This window comes from Puma concolor, chromosome C2 (assembly GCF_028749965.1).
Source record: "Puma concolor isolate L17-30 chromosome C2, mPumCon1.1.hap2, whole genome shotgun sequence".
Lineage (NCBI taxonomy): Eukaryota > Metazoa > Chordata > Mammalia > Carnivora > Felidae > Puma > Puma concolor.
In genome coordinates, this window is record NC_141675.1 from 81,468,053 (window position 1) to 81,484,556 (window position 16,504).

At 40.9% G+C, this 16,504-nt stretch overlaps 1 protein-coding gene across 1 annotated transcript in view; it reads right to left on the reverse strand.

The window, feature by feature from the left end:
- The window catches only part of P3H2 (prolyl 3-hydroxylase 2), a 149,324-nt gene that overhangs the window by 3,505 nt on the left and 129,315 nt on the right, over positions 1-16,504 (reverse strand). The window contains exons 9-14 of the mRNA XM_086674992.1: positions 11,465-11,592; positions 10,805-10,900; positions 10,188-10,338; positions 9,192-9,309; positions 8,137-8,212; positions 1,972-2,112 (exon numbers count right to left, since the gene is read on the reverse strand). Coding sequence (XP_086531118.1) covers positions 1,972-2,112; positions 8,137-8,212; positions 9,192-9,309; positions 10,188-10,338; positions 10,805-10,900; positions 11,465-11,592 — 710 coding nt within the window. The remainder of the gene's footprint in view (positions 1-1,971; positions 2,113-8,136; positions 8,213-9,191; positions 9,310-10,187; positions 10,339-10,804; positions 10,901-11,464; positions 11,593-16,504) is intronic.

A 16,504-nucleotide genomic window follows, 5' to 3' on the forward strand; every position in this document is an offset into this window, starting at 1 on the left:
CTCGGGAATTTAGTCTGAGAAGACGCACCGAACTCAGGACTCTCAAACTTTGTTGCATGTTAGAATTGCCCAGGGAGTTTTAAAGCTCCCCACACCCAGATCACATTCCGTATCCGTAAATGAACGCCAGATCCCCAGAATGTCTGAGGATGGAAGACAGATGCCAGTAGTTTGTAAAGCTCTCCGGGTGGTTCCAGTGCGGAGCAGAGCCTGAGAATCCCCTAGGCTAAATTTTCTAGTAGTTGCTCAAGAGGTTCTGGTCATTCCCTCCTGTGACCACTAGATGCCGCTACTGCCCGGGTTCTGGAGAAGTTTCCCAAAGCTCTCTGGATTAGGAAGGAGCCACAAGAATTTTCTTTGTATTAGTTTATTTTGATAGAAAATATCTTGAAGAGAGGGCTGGGATACTCAGGAATGAAACAGACTGAATGTCGTTCAATTGAACACTAAAGAAAGGAAGGAGTGTGATGATGTTCCAATAACATACGACCCTCCCTGTCTACTCATCTGTCTAGATTCCCTGATGCAGGAGTCTAGTGGCGGTGGAGTGAGGGGAGGGGGGGGGCGGTGTTGGCATTTCAGAGTGGAGAAGCACGAGCAAAGAATCACACCTGAGGGAGACTGTTCGGTGCCCCCTTGTAGTCTTCAGAACTATGTGCTCTGCCCCCCAACCCTGTCAGGACCACTCTTTTTCCTTTCAGTGCCTGGCTGATGGCTATCATCTCGGTCAGGAGTAAGCTTCTTGATGCCCCCTACAAAACCCACACTGCTGTCTTCAATCTACTTCCTTGTTGACTTCTCCAAGCTCCTCACGGTCACAGACTATGTTCTGTCACCCTTGCACCCCCAGGGCCCCTAACAGAGTTTCCGGGCACAAAGCAGATCTTCTGTAAATGAAGTTTGTGAAAGAATGCTTACAGAACGTGGCCTAAAAACCGTGTGAGTCAGATTTGATGGCAAAAAAGTATGAGGCAGAGGAATTAATTTTAAACAGTTTCTGACTAAAGTGGATCCAAGCAAGGTCTCTAAAGAGAAAGTTGGACAGAATGCGATTTTAAAGACTAGAATTTCAGAGCTTGTCAGTACTCGGGGCTGGAGGGGATGGAAGACTACGAAGTTGCTGTTTCCATTTCAGCATCCCATGGCAAGCTATTGCCGAGGCTTGGGCTGGAGCCAGTTAGTGACAAGGAGCTTGGTGCTTCCAAAGCATGCGACTCCACCAAAAGGTCGTGACAATTTGAAAGTCATTCCTATGTTGAGCCAACATTTTCCTCTCATGGGCTTTTACCCATTGGTCTCATTCCTCTGAAGCCTCACAGATAGAGACTATTACCTCTGGTCAGGGCATCCAGAAGGACGGGATCACGGTCCCTTATTCAGATTGTCTCCTTCCAATGTAATAATAATATTTTAATAGGTAATGTTTAAGTTAATAGTAAATAATAATAAACTTCCAGGTTCACTCATCATCTTCCACATGTGTCTCATAAATTATTCAGTGCTCTTTTTAACGATTTGTTGAGAAAACAAATCAGTTTTCTGGTGCCCAGCAGAAAGCGGTTCCTTTCTCCTGAAGCCACAGTTTGTAACTAAGCTCAAGACAAACTAGAGACTGCCAGCTATCACTCTGATGTCTATTTCCACAAACATTCACTTATTAGAACCCATCTGATCAAGAAATGCCTTCCGAGCCCCTCATCTTTCTCTCAACCTCACACTACAGGCATCAGAGGTATAATTGCTTCGTCATGGATCTGAACAAGAAAATTTGAGCTTGCTTGGAAAACAGAGGCAGTGTTGGAAACCAGAAATAAAGGAATCTGTAATAACCTGGTTGGTTGATTGATTGATTTTTATGATCTCTAAGATCCCTAATGGGTATGGAACAATGGAAGGACTTTCTGGAGAAATCAATCCAGGAAGCAGGTCTTTGGGCATCTAATTGGCCTTCTGAGTGGATCACATACTCACCAATTCTCTATAAAGTGGATCCAAGGTAAACCACAGAGCCACAGCGCACCTCTGGCCCTTGGTGACTGCCTTCACTCCATGCGGATTCTCTCCTCCGGAAGAGAAACTGATCATGCGCCCACACTTTGGTTTGATAGAGGCCTGAGTAGGAAAGTGAAAATTAGACTCTCAATTCCGTATCATGGGAATTCTACGACCCCTTTCTCTACCCTTCTATGGGATTATTTAGGTCAAGTTTTGCATCAAAGTAATGGAATCCTGGGGTTGAAATAGACATGGATTGGTTCAATTTCCTCATCTGTAAAGCAAAGATGAGTTCAAAATAATATCTAATTGAGTCACAAAATTATTCAGGGAGAATGGCTGGCATAGTCCATGGCACAGAGCAAGTGTTCAATACATGCTATCCGATGGCCAGCAAACTCCACGAAAACAAAGTCTCTTTTATTCCTCCCCACCCCTACCCCCACCCCGCACCCCCGCCTTGAGTGCTAACACAGTATCTGGCAGAACGTAGATGTCTATTTCATATTTGTGGAATTGTGGGATGACAAAAACAAATCAAGGGGACATCTAGAGTGTGGTAGATTTTTATTATTGATCTAGGTAGGCTTTCCACGGGTGCGCTCCTCCTCTGTCCTTAATTGTACATTAATGGTTTGTGAACTTTTCACAATACAAAGATTTTTAAAAGGGAAGTCTAATTTCATATGATGCTTTATTTTTATTTTTTTTTTTCAAAGTTTATTTATTTTTGGGACAGAGAGAGACAGAGCATGAACGGGGGAGGGGCAGAGAGAGAGGGAGACACAGAATCGGAAACAGGCTCCAGGCTCTGAGCCATCAGCCCAGAGCCCGACGCGGGGCTCGAACTCACGGACCGCGAGATCGTGACCTGGCTGAAGTCGGACGCTTAACCGATTGCGCCACCCAGGCGCCCCTCATATGATGCTTTAATTGCCATTACAATATGCCTGTCCAATGGTCCTCAGCACGTGCTTTAATCCTTCCAGTGATGAGAACACTCTACCCCTTGAGGAGACCTAGTCCATGGCCTCCAGGGCTCTGAAATGACCGACATAGTCCTTCCAAGCTTGTGCGTCACTCAGGTGAAACTGTTCACTAATGTTTAAGTAGAAGAGGGTAGGGAGAAAAGGGACGCTGCTAGGGGAGCCTAAATGTTAGATCAAATGACCAGGCTCTCCAAATCGAGTGAACTTAACCAACAGAATATAAGGGGCCTTGCTTCTGTATTTTAAGAAGTGCCTGATGTCAGTAGAATTCATTTTTCTTTTTTGAGAAACACAGAAACATTACTCATTCCATACTACAGCTTAGAAAAGTAAAGTAGGGGTACCTGGGTGGCTCAGCAGTCAGTTAAGCGCCTGACATTGGCTCAGGTCATGATCTCATGATTCACGAGTTCGAGCCCCCCATTGGCCTCTATGCTGACAGCTCAGAGCCTGGAGCCTGCTTCAGATTCTGTGTCTCCCTCTCTCTCTCTGCCCCTCCTCCACTCTCTCTCTCTCTCTCTCAAAAATAAATTTAAAAAAACATTAAAAAAATTAAAGTAAAAGAAAAAAATGTTACCATTCTACTATTGAATAAGAGGGGCTCATTTTAACTAGTTATTTTCTGAATACATGCCCATTAGAAGAACTTTTGGTTTCCTTCACCTTAAAATGGGAGGCTATATTTTTTCACTGCCAGCTTCAGGAGGAATATTTGCAAAACTTCCTGAATCCCTTGGATACTACCTAACACAGGTACCCCTAGACTATAACCTACATATGAAAAGGTGGAGGGAGGTGTATTAAGGAGTCAGAAAGTCTGAGATGTGTGTGTGTGTGTGTGTGTGTGTGTGTGTGTGTGTGTGTGTGTTAAAGGGGAGAGCAGAGAAAAGCAGTTGCTGGTTACTCTTCTATTCACAGTAATTAAGGAGTGATTTGTTTTTCCTGGAGAGAGTTGATTTCTTAAAATGCATTAAAATTTTTTTTTAATATTTATTTTGAGAGAGGAGAGAGAGAGAGGGAGAGGGAGAAGGCGAGCAGAGGAGGGGCAGAGAGAGAGAGAGATACAGAATCCGAAGCAGGCTCCAGGCTCCGAGCTGTCAGCACAGAGCCCAGCCCGACATCAGGCTCAAAGTCACAAACTGTGAGATCATGATCTGAGCCGAAGTTGGACACTCAACTGACTGAGCCACCCAGTCGCCCCGAGAGAGTTGATTCCTTATGCAGCTTCATCAAGGTGACTTTTCTGAGGTAAATCTAGAGAGTTTGCTAGGTATTGGTGCCCTTGGCATCAACCTGATTTCATTTTTCTGGAGAAAGAATGTGTTTTACATTTCCACACAGAGACAGCAACATAAATGATACTTGGAACATATGAAGTCCAGTGGAAAGCCTTTGTAGACACACTGCTTTGAGATCTAGTTTCCAGTTTTCTGAGTAGCTTATGCCCTGGTGCTGGTAAGGATTCACTCAACCACACGTGGTTGCCAATGCTTCTGTGTGATTATCAAATGTCAGCAGTAACATTTTACAATATTGAAGAAAGTGTGTGGGGACAATTTAATGCTTTCTCCCTGATGGAATTGGATGAATTGAAAGTACTTTTATACATGAAGAACTTGGGAAAGTGTAGGAAAAGAAGCTATCAGCTGCCTGAAGCATTTGGAATTGATTATAGGTGTGTAGGCTCACAGAAGTCTCTACAACTAATTTTCTCAAATGGAGAGCGCCACCTGTTATATATCAGCCACGTAAAGGAATAAATAATTTTCATTTATGACATTACTTCTACAGGAAAATATGTTCAGAAATTTAGATGACTGTAAACATACTTTTGGCACACAGTTTCATATTGAATTTAACTTTTCACGAAGCAAATAGAACTTATTAAATTTCATCTCTTTCAAACTTGCAGAGAAACCCAAATCCCAAAATACTCATGTTTTACAAACATGCTGCTGTTGAAAATAATCCATGTATCTTCCAAGTATGATAAAAGAAAATTCCTTTTGCTTTCCATCTAACTGATGATTAAAAGTCAGAGAAGCCTTTGTGTTGTGCTTGTAGATGTAAATCTTAGCCACTATTCATGCAGTTCCCAGACTTTTCCAAAGTAAAAAACTTAGAAGACTTTTCTTCCTTATAAAGCCCTAAGTTGGGCCATTTCTCTGCTTCAGTTTTCCCTTCAGAGTCAAAGAAACGAAAAGTAACACTATCCATTTCTCTTTATTTGGGCTGATTACCTAAGAATTTTAATTACTCACAAAATGCCTTAAAAACTCCACCATATGTGTTCATCTGAAGTAGAGTTAATCTGTGAAAATGAATCTGTCAACTTGGAGCTTTTGAATCAAAACATTGTTTAAATCGATTTCTCTTCTTTTTTTGGGGGGTAGTGGTGGTTAGATTCAGTACTTTTTAAAATAGTTACAACTTTCTGTTAAAAGTATAGCTACATTAAACAGCAGTATTATCTGCTTTCACATCTTTAAAAGGCAGAATTACAGGGGCGCCTGGGTGGCTCAGTCAGTTGAGTGTCGAACTTCGGCTCAGGTCATGATCTTGCGGTCTGTGAGTTCGATCCCCACGTTGGGCTCTGTGCTGACGGCTCAGAGCCTGGAGCCTGCTTTGGATTCTGTGTCTCCCTCTCTCTCTGCCCCTCCCCTGCTCATGCTCTGTCTCTCTCTCTCTGTCCAAAGTAAATAAACATTATTATTTTTTTTTTTTAAAAAAAGGGCAGAATTACAGTTAACCTTGCATTCGATAATTAATGAATGACTGATTCTCACATTGTAGTCCAGGCATCACTTACTTTCAAACATTGAGCATTTCCAAATATGGCCACTAGATGGAGGAGAAGTAAAGAAATCTTTTCAACCACCTGTCTGATGTTCTTTCCAACTGTGTGAGATGCAAGCATTTAAAAATTTGTTTTAGTGTTAGCAGAGCTCAGAAAACAAATGCTTTCTGCACAGAAGCTTTTCAAAAAAAAAAAAAAAAAGATAATTTTGTGTCAGGATTATAAACAACCCGGATCATCAATTTTGATTTAATTTCCCAGATCATGAAGCATTAAAATACTCTGTTGATACTTAAGCTGTTACAAAAAAGTGTGAGTCATGATAGCCTTTTAGATATACATCATTGCATGAAACTGTATGAAATAATTTTTCTTAATTATTCCAATGTTTCTGGACAACCTTAACCACAATTTCCACAGGGTTCCCCCTCATCTGTTTATACCCCAGTAGGTATGCCATGAATGATATATGGATGTTTCACTATGAGTAAAGGGTACAAAATAGGAAAGGAAAAACATAAAATTCAGAAAAAGTTGTGGAAATAGCTTGAATAATGCAAAATCCTTGAAGTTTGTCAGATACATGCCTCAACTATTTAGATTTTGTATGGAAGAAAGATATCATTTACATAATCCATTTACAATTCAATTATCTCTTCCCTTGGAAAACATGTTTTCCTACCATGGTGTATGTGCTCTGGCTTAAAGTCCAAAGGATGCTGGCTATATGGCCTATTAACTCAGCAGACTGGTTTTCCAGAGGCATTGATTTGCTTAGGAAGACGGTGATGGAAATTAACTGTTGATTTTTACCTATGAAGGCGTATTTAGAATCTCATCCAAAGTGTGTGTGTATGAATGTATATATATATCAATTTTCAGGTATAGGTTTACTTACAGTCAATCATATAGATACATACGTGTGTGTGTACACACACACACACACACACACACACACACACACACACATTTTGATAACTAAAGGTCTAGAGCCCAATGCTCAATCCAAGCATATAGAACACCACGTTGCTTGAAAGCTATTCTGTAGAATCATTTGGCTAGCCCTAGGCATGGATGACTTAGAAATTGGTGTTTTTTGGGGCGCCTGGGTGGCTCAGTTGGTTAAGCGTCCAACTTTGGCTCAGGTCATGATCCCACCGCTTGTGAGTTCAAGCCCCATGTGGGGCTTTGTGCTGACAGGTCAGCCTGGAGCCTGCTTCAGATTCTGTGTCTCCCTCTCTCTTGGCCACTCCCTCACTCATGCTCTCTCTCTCTCTCTCAAGAATAAATAAAACATTAAAAAATTTAAAAAAAAGAAATAGGTGTTTTTATGCTTCCATCAGACTAATATATATAATATATATATATATTAGTATATATATATATATCTGTCATCTGTCATATATATATATTACTATCTATATACATATATATATGTATACTATATGTATACTATATATGTATACTATATATATACATAAGTATATATGTATACTATATATGTATATATGTGTATATATATGTATATAGTATACTATATATGTATGCTATATATACATATATATACATATATGTGTATATAATATATATAGTATATATATGTGTATATATAATATATATGATATATATATGTGTGTATATATATCTTCTAGTCCATTTTACAGATGGGCAGTTTAAAGAATATATATGATTGGTGATTCCATTTCTTTTTTGTTATTAAAAAATTTTTTAAATGTTTTTATTTATTTTTTTTATTTTTTTTTTTTTAATTTTTTTTTTCCAACGTTTATTTATTTTTGGGACAGAGAGAGACAGAGCATGAACGGGGGAGGGGCAGAGAGAGAGGGAGACACAGAATCGGAAACAGGCTCCAGGCTCTGAGCCATCCGCCCAGAGCCCGACGCGGGGCTCGAACTCACGGACCGCGAGATCGTGACCTGGATGAAGTCGGACGCTTAACCGACTGCGCCACCCAGGCGCCCCTGTTTTTATTTATTTTTGAGACAGATGGAGACAGAGCATGAGCAGGGGAGGGGTAGAAAGAGAGGGAGACAAAGAATCTGAAGCAGGCTCCAGGCTCTGAGCTGTCAGCATGGAGCCTGACATGAGGCTCGAACTCATGAACTGTGAGATCATGACCTGAGCTGAAGTCAGATGCCCAACTGACTGAGCCACCCAGGCACCCCAGATGGTGATTCCATTTCTAACATTTTATGATGTATACATTTATTGGGCCCCTTTATACCTCTTGAATTCTCAAGCTCAGATATTTGAAATCCAATAGTCTGTGAGTCCTCGGAAAATGGCAAGATTGAGATAAATGCTACATAAATTTGCCTGCATAGGTTTACTTACAGTCACAGTCTTGGCATCCATCTCAGTGAATATGAATTCTCCTCCTTCAAAGTCATCATTCATATATAGGAGAGCGCTATAAGAAAAAAAAAAAGAAAAAATGTATACTATTATATGTTTACAAAAGCATCATCACAGAATACTGACAAATGGTTGTAAACTGACAAGCCTGATTGGTAAGTTTCTTTTGAACTAGACATTGAAATAACCGACTTTCCTAACCCTAAAGAGTAAGTAAGGACAGATATAGTTTGGGCCCTACCCCCGAAGTATTTATTTGTTTCACTTATGCTAAAATTTTCATTCTATTTTAAACTTCAACTCACATTTCACTTTTTCCCAAGAACACCTAACTAGATTTAATCTACCCCTTTGCACCTGCCCACACTACTTACAACTCTCTTCTTCCCTTTTACGCTTGTAACTCTAAAGGATGCATCTTTCCCCTAAGTAGCTACAGAACTCCAGGAGGTGTGGTCTTGCCTTGAAGATAGGGGGTGCTCAAGAAATGTTTTTGTCTGGAGCATGCTGCAGTTAATAATTAACACACTACTATATACATGAGGACTGTAACTCCTGACAATTCTCTTTACACACTTACATAGCATCCCATTTCTTCCTCTGACTTTCCAGTTTCTTATGTACAAAAGGCTGACCTAGGTTAGTGGCATTGTAAGATCCCTTTGTGCATTGAGACAGCATATCCCTGTCTTCTCAGACTGAACTATACATACGACAAGGGATATGTTTCGGTGAAAGCCAAACGATCAAATAAACAAAACAAAACAAAAGAAAAACCCTTTAGTTTTTACATTAAAACAAAATGGGCACGTTGTGGATTAAGATGCAACAAAACGTGCTTGGAATTTTGTGGCAAAAATATGAGATGATCATGTCGCTTCCTGGTTGTGGCAGCTGCTTCGGGAGCTTATTTGAGAATCTCTGCCTCACAGAGATGGATATGATGACAAGCAAAACAGTTCAGTTTTCTAGTTTCCATGGGTTTTGATAACTGTTGGGCAGAAGCTTGCTTTAGAAGCTTGTGCTGGTTGTACCTGTAGTCCCGGAATGTGTAGGCGGGAGGCTCCTTCCAGCATTCATTGGCCTCAGGATCCAACAGGCAATTGTCAGCATGGATGGGATGACTGAGGTCAGTTCTTCTCTCCTGCTGACCTGCCAGAAAATGGAAGGAGAGAATGGCAGGAGAGCAGTAACCTCTAACAGCAGAGCTGACAACCGGACTGTCTTCTCCTATCGCTGGTGCCTTTTGGAAATTTTTGGAGACATAAGTAGACCCAGATAGATTTAAGAACCAGATAGGCAGTCAAGAGACTGGTCTTGGTTTGGTGCAAACTTGATGTAAAACCTTGGGCAAGTCACATCTGCCTGTTCTGCTATAAAAGTTTCCTGACATAAACATACATAATTGAATTGCCCTGCATTCCATGGGTTGTACTTCATGTAGGGCAGAAAAAGGGGAGGGGTGAAATGAAAATGTAAAAAAAAAAAAAAAAAAAAAAAGATCCAGCTGAAAGTTCATATGTTAAAGTCTTAAAGTCTTCTCCCATGACACTGTCCCTTCCCTCCTACTCAGGAGGGTGTGGAAGAGAAGATCTAGGGACGAAATAATGACAGCAGGGAGTGAGGCAGTCTCTGCCTTTTTAAGAACATATCTTTCGACAATCCCTTCATCTTCCATGCTTCTACTTAATGCTTTTGGATGCAAAGGGGGACCGTGATTTCCAGGTTCCTGATTCCCTGGAAGGTAAAGCCTAAAGCAGAAAAGTATTTCTCTGTGTGACTTTAAGCTACTTGCTTAAATGGACTTGAAAGGAAAGATAGGCAGAGCAATGGTCGTTTGGAACTTTAGGCGACCAAAAAGGAGTAAAAGAAGGAAGGGAAAAATAAAGATTAGCAAGCTTCTTCTGTTTTAGGAATTTGGAACTTGGCTAAACCATTAGTCTAAAATGTAATAGAGCTTTGTGTTACATTGTTTTCTTTCTCATGTCACTGTGGGTGGAAGAGAACAAGTTCACACTCTGGAATCTTACCAGACAGGGCTGTTCGGCAGACCATGTGTGTATAGGAAAAATACAGGGTTGAGTTCAGCATGAAATAGGATTCTACAATCTTTCGAGCCTTCTCGCTGATGTCATAAAACAGACGGGCACTCTTCAGTGGGACTCGGCCTTCATAACCAAACTGAAGAAAAATAAGAACACTAAATAGCACTGGGTTGATTGGAAGACTTGAGAAAAACAGACACCAGGTTTCAGTAAGGCAACAGAGGGATGGCATGTCTGCGTTGACTAGTGGGAATACGATTACATGCTTGTGGATTTGGGTTAGTAAAATGAGCCATTGAAAGTCACCCTTCCTAATCACAGAGGGAACACTGAAAGCTAATCTCTTCATCCTCTCTCCTTTAGAGAACTTTCCTCTTTCTCCCCAATGATGCCTGTTGAGGTACAGGATAATCACGTGGTTCAGTATGATTTCACCATTGAACCAGGAGCTCCCTGAAGACAGGGGGGTTGTATATTATCTGTCAGTTGCAAGTTGATGAGATATAAAGTTTGATAAATTGGTGACTACATGAAGGGATCTAAAACAGAAGGCCCTGGGTTGACACTTAGGAACCCAAGCCCAAAAGAAGCTATGACTGTACCTTGAGTGCTTTCAGGACAGTGGCACCTTCAAACTTTTCATTGGGTGTATGGGGTGAAGTTTTCCCTCTGTATCCATCACCAACGAGCATGATTCCCTGGAAGCAATACACAAGAAGATGCTTTATTAATAACAACTATGAATTAATCAGGTCTCCATTTTTTTCCTTGACTTCCAGGAAGCTAAGGACCAAAGTCAATACTCAGAACCATCCCTATTTTGTACCACGATGCTGGTATCATTAATTCTTCCAATCAAAAGAGATATCTTTATTTAAACTTAACTCTACATTTTCCTTACAAAATATCATTTTTTGTAGAAATGGGTAGAATATAAATGATTAATATATTTGTTTATTATCGATTAAAATAAAGAGACTCTCCCAGTGACTTTATATGGCAGCCAGGGCATGTGCTGAATGGGTCTTGTTCTAGGTATGAAGCCACTATGGACCCCAGATCCATTCTGTGTCCAGATCTAGACAAAAGTAAGACAATTCCAAACAAGGCTATGAAAATGCTCCCACAGTCAATGTCCCTGTCCTAAAGAAAGTGGTATTTCAGATCTGGTTCCTGACTCCAAGTGAGCCCAGGACCAGACAACTCCAGGGCTCATGCCAGGCCAGCCCAATATCAGGCTCCCCTCCCTCTCTGGTCCTCACACTGGCCACGCTGTGGAGCTCCCGGCACTGTTCTTCCGACAGGACGTTATCCAGGAGAACCCGCTGGGTCCCGTTCAGCTGCTCTGAGTTATAGACAAACGTGATGTTCTCGTAGAGCAGAGGACCACCTGAAGGGACAGAACACATTGTCTTCTCTGTTACCTCTGTTCCCAAGGGGGTGAGCACACAACACCCAACAGTTTTCAATGTGAAATTCATGAGACTCCATTTGCCCATGAATGCTTAAGAAGGCAAAGACAAATTGGAAGCCTGATAAATTCAATATGGATTCAGGAAAAAAGACAGATATCCGACTGTTAGGCTTCTCCATGGCATCACAATAATATTAACACATTTGTTAGTATTTGGGGTTTGATAAACCATCTTTTCACTTGATTCCAGTGATGAGCCTGTAAAGTAGACTCTGAATCTCACAGGATTCTCTGTGATGACTCTGAGAAGACCTTCCAGAATTCTCTGGGCAACAGCACCCACCCTTCTCCACAACCCTTGGTCCATAATTCTGTTACAACACCACATGCAATTACTTGATTACATGTTTGTGCACCCACACATGAGATACACACCTCAGTCTCACTTGTTTGTAGAGAAATGTCTTCACTCCACAACTCAGCTGGTAAATCCATCACCAGAACAGTCACACCCAAGCCAGCCAACTCCTTCCCCGTCTTCTTCCACCACTTAACTGACTCTAGATGGTCTTATTTTTGGAATATTTGCTTTTCTCTGTTCTCTGGGAAAATCTTTATATCATTTTCTTTGCACAGGAAGGTTTCCTATAGCCACCTGCTCTCTCCATGAATAGAGCCCACATCTTTATGAAATTAGCCCATATAGGCTTTTCAGAAGGTGATGCTCTGGGGTCATGTTTTAGGTGATAACTTACAAAATATAGACCTGACAAAGCCCTTTCCTCACAGACATTACGACTGAAGGACAAAGCCTCTGCCGGTGAGGAAATCTTCAGATGTAACAGAGTACAGCCCTCTTGACCAGAAAACCGAACAGAAAAGAAAAACAGGTTTTTTGCTCTTTATAGTACTCCAAAGGGACCTGATGCAGGTGCTGTCAGTAACAACAGTTTGGCCTGGATGGAGGCACTGGGGGGTGGGGGAGCAGGGGCACAGCTTCTCCCTTCTTCCCCCAGTCAAGCAATGGTCACCAACACACTAAAACACATCAGTTAAAGAAGGAAGAAACCAGTCGAAGTTTCTGTCTATTCTATTTCTTGAAAACAAAACCAGTCAAAGTTGGGAAAACAACAAATTCATTAGTCTAGTTAGGATGAAAGAGTCCCCACAGCCCACAATTAGTGAAGAGACAGTGTTTCTCAATCTTCGGTAATACACAGTTATCTGTTAAGGAAACGTCCCCTAAGGAGGTGCAGGGCTGACACATTAGTTTGCCACAATTTTGCTTCAGTGCTTACAATATGATAGAACTACGAATGGTATATTTATCCTCAGAGTTTCCAATAACTATAATTCCAAAACTGATTCACAACATTAAATAAAAGCAAGACCATAAAACCAACTACATTCAAGTTAATGATCTTAATGAAACGGTTAATGTTATTTTGTAGAAACAAGAAAGCTACCTTCCATGTGAATATTCTACTAACTGATCTGGCCCAGGTTCTTTTCAGCCAGCATTCTTCATAGTATTTTTGGTGTGTAATGACTCATTCCACTGCAACTTTTCTCTGTTGAAATTACTATGAAATTGTAGTGTTCCATGATGAATTTGGGCCTTTATCTGGTCCTAATACATTACTTACCAGTTTGTTCTACTTCATTTCTTGTCAGCCTTCAACCACTGAAGTATTACGAACTGGTGTTGATGTAACAGTAACTGCACCCAGTGCGGTATGAAATCTCATGGTAGTACTTGGTTATAAGGTTGTTATTTACATGACCCACTAGGGGCCACATCAAAACTTATAAATACAGAATTTCTTGGATTCCAGGAATATAACCACAAGTTATAATTTCAATACCAATCTTTTGGATGAGTTAAAAAAAAAATACGCATACATACACAATTCAGTGCCTTTGTTTCGCAGAAAGTTTTTGATGAAAAAAGAGTTTCTTGATCAAATGTGTTTGGGAGCACTAGGTTACATAAGATTTAAGAGAAGTTCTTAGAACTTTTAGTATCTACACAGGCATTATGAATATCCTGAGTATCAAAACAATATGAAGCTGTTCTCACCATTAATCTTACCCTGCCTTCCTTCCCTCCCTCCCTCCCTCCCTTTCTTTCTCCCTTCCTCCCTCCCTCCTTTTCTTCCTTCCTTCCTTCCTTCCTTCCTTCCTTCCTTCCTTCCTTCAGGCAGAAAGACTCTAAGATGGCCCCCTAATAATGACTGCCTCCTGGAATTCATGGGTTTGCATAATTTGCTTTCCTCAAGTGTGGGTGGGGCCTTGAATTTGCCTCTAAGCAACAGAATATAGAAAAAGTGATGGGATGTCACTTCTGTGATTGTATTGCATGAGAATGCAACTTCTATCCTGCTAGCAGACTCAGTTTATTGCCTTCTCCACTTGCAGTTTGATGAGGCATGTGGCTGCATTAGACAGACTCACATGGCAAGGAATGAGGCCACCCCCAGTCAACAATCAACTAGGAACTGCACACCTCCATCCACTAAGACTTTCAGAACCAAATTCTATCATCTGAGCTTGGAAGATCATTCCCTAGTCAAGCCTTAAAGAGACCCCAGCCCTGATCAAACTACTTGACAGACCCTATGACAGACCCTGAAGCAAGGGACCCAACTAGGCTATCCCCATATTCCTGACCTCAGAAACGGTGGGAACTATGGCATAGTTAATGCATGTTATTTTAAGCTGCTACATTTGTGTTATTTTTTTGTAGCAATAAAAAAACAGTAGACTCCCCACACTCCCCGGCAGAACCTCTTAACATAAAACACAGGTTGTTTGAGAAAGGCTGCTCCAATCTCTACAGCTGATTAACATTTGTTGCCAAATTGAGGCAGTTTCTCAAATATCTGGGAAAGTAAACTGGATATTCCACTCCCATTTAGAAATGTAAAAGAAATGTTCTGTCAACAAGCAAGACAAGATACTTGTAGGTTTGCTGAAAAGCATTTTCTGATATAAAACCCAAATAAAAATGGATGACTGAAGACGGGTTTAGTGAGCTCAGTTGCTTTGTACTTTGTCCTATTTTTTTTCCTTTTCTATGCTGAGAGTGTATTACTTTAAATATAATTACCTTATTTTCAAATATGGCTTTAACAGTTACTAAAACTAAAACATTTAGAAAAATGTCCACCATTATCAAGTGCTCTATAAGTATTTGGTATAATTATGTTGATTATTATAGTATTATCATCAAATATGCCTGGTATATTGTGTTATGTTTTGACTGAGGCATCTTAATAAGCATAAAAGAGTATATTTTAAAAAGTGCTACTGGGATATCGACAATTCCCCCAGTCCTGCCACATGGAACACACAAAAATCAGGTGAAGAGACAAAATGCAGCATGGAGTCTTAACTCCCTACACACCAATAGGTTCAGGCAGAATCTGTTCTAGATATCTGCTTTTCATGTAGTTAACAGAATCACCACTAAGCAGAGAGTTTTATACAGAGCTTTCCTACACATGCATGTAACAGAAAAATAACCAACTACCCAACTATTAACCACAAGGAAAAAAAAATAGGCAAAACAAACCCTGCTATCCAAAAATGCACAACTAGCAGCCTACAAATGACTAGTAGCACACCAGACAGAGGAAAACATTGAAATAAAAATAAAAATGTGGTCCAATAAGTTGTGGTTCCTGGGGCCTGATTTGATGGCTTCAGCCAACTCTTAACCACAGCTCAAGGAGATTTAGTTAAACAACTTAATTCTTCTCTCATTCATAAAGTATGTGCCTGGCTCTGACTCTCCGGTTGCAATAAAGAGGGATCGTCTAGGAAAATATTCCTTTGTGCTCACTGCCTGTGGCTCACATGCCAGGAAGAAGCATTTGACCGTAAATATTATAACATCATACAAGTCACAACAGGGATGTGCTGAGTAACAAGCCCTTATGTGAGCATAGCCCTTTACGGTTTACAAAAGACTTTTCACACTGGTCTTCTGCAAAAAGTTGCAAGGCTTCTTTCACAGCCAAGGGTCATACAGCCCAGAGACACCAAGTCTTTAGTCATCCATCACAGCACAGCACATCAGACTAGTTGATCCTGGAAAGTGGGACTCCTGATTCCAAGTTCAGTGTTATTTCTACTATACTGACTGGGATTATTATGGAGCAAGACCTTTGGAGACTGGTATTGAAAGGAGAATGGGTAAGTGACAGATGGTTTTAGTGAGAGGAGAGGCACGTTCCATGGAGTGGTGTCACTCTGGGATGTCGTCCTGGGTCACTCCTGCAGTGTTTAAGAGCCATCCAGTTGGAATACTACTAAAAACTGTTAGGTAACCAGAGTAGATGATGATGGCTTTGTGAACGATGAGAAAAGCTGAAACGTATTCTACACGGTGAAGCATGCATCCTTTCTCGCCTCCCTGACATCTTTCAGCCAGACTAAGATATGTAAGTGTTTTCTGGTTGGGAACTTTGCCTCTGTCTACCACTACCACTGATTTAGAAACTATTTAGATCTCCAGTGATTACACAGAAGGCTTTCCAGTGGTTTCCCACAGAACATCGTAAGAAGCGGTAGCCCGTTCAACTAAGCAAATTCTAGAGAAAGGACAGAATTTGGTAGCCCAGCCAATCACGGTCTCTCTCCATCCTGTACAGTCTCCCACTCTACTCTTTATTCCAGCCTTCCTAGTCAGGTTCTGGACATCAGAGTCCCTGGTAGCCAGAAAAAAATGCTTTGAAGTTTGGCAACTATCCTGGAGGTTCCCAAACATCCACAGCAAAGTGCTGGCTTATTGGCATGTACTTCCTGGGTGATTTCTCAGCTTAAAAAGCAATGTGAACTCTGGCTGACCATGAAATTCTCTGGCATTTATAAAACAGCTCGGGCT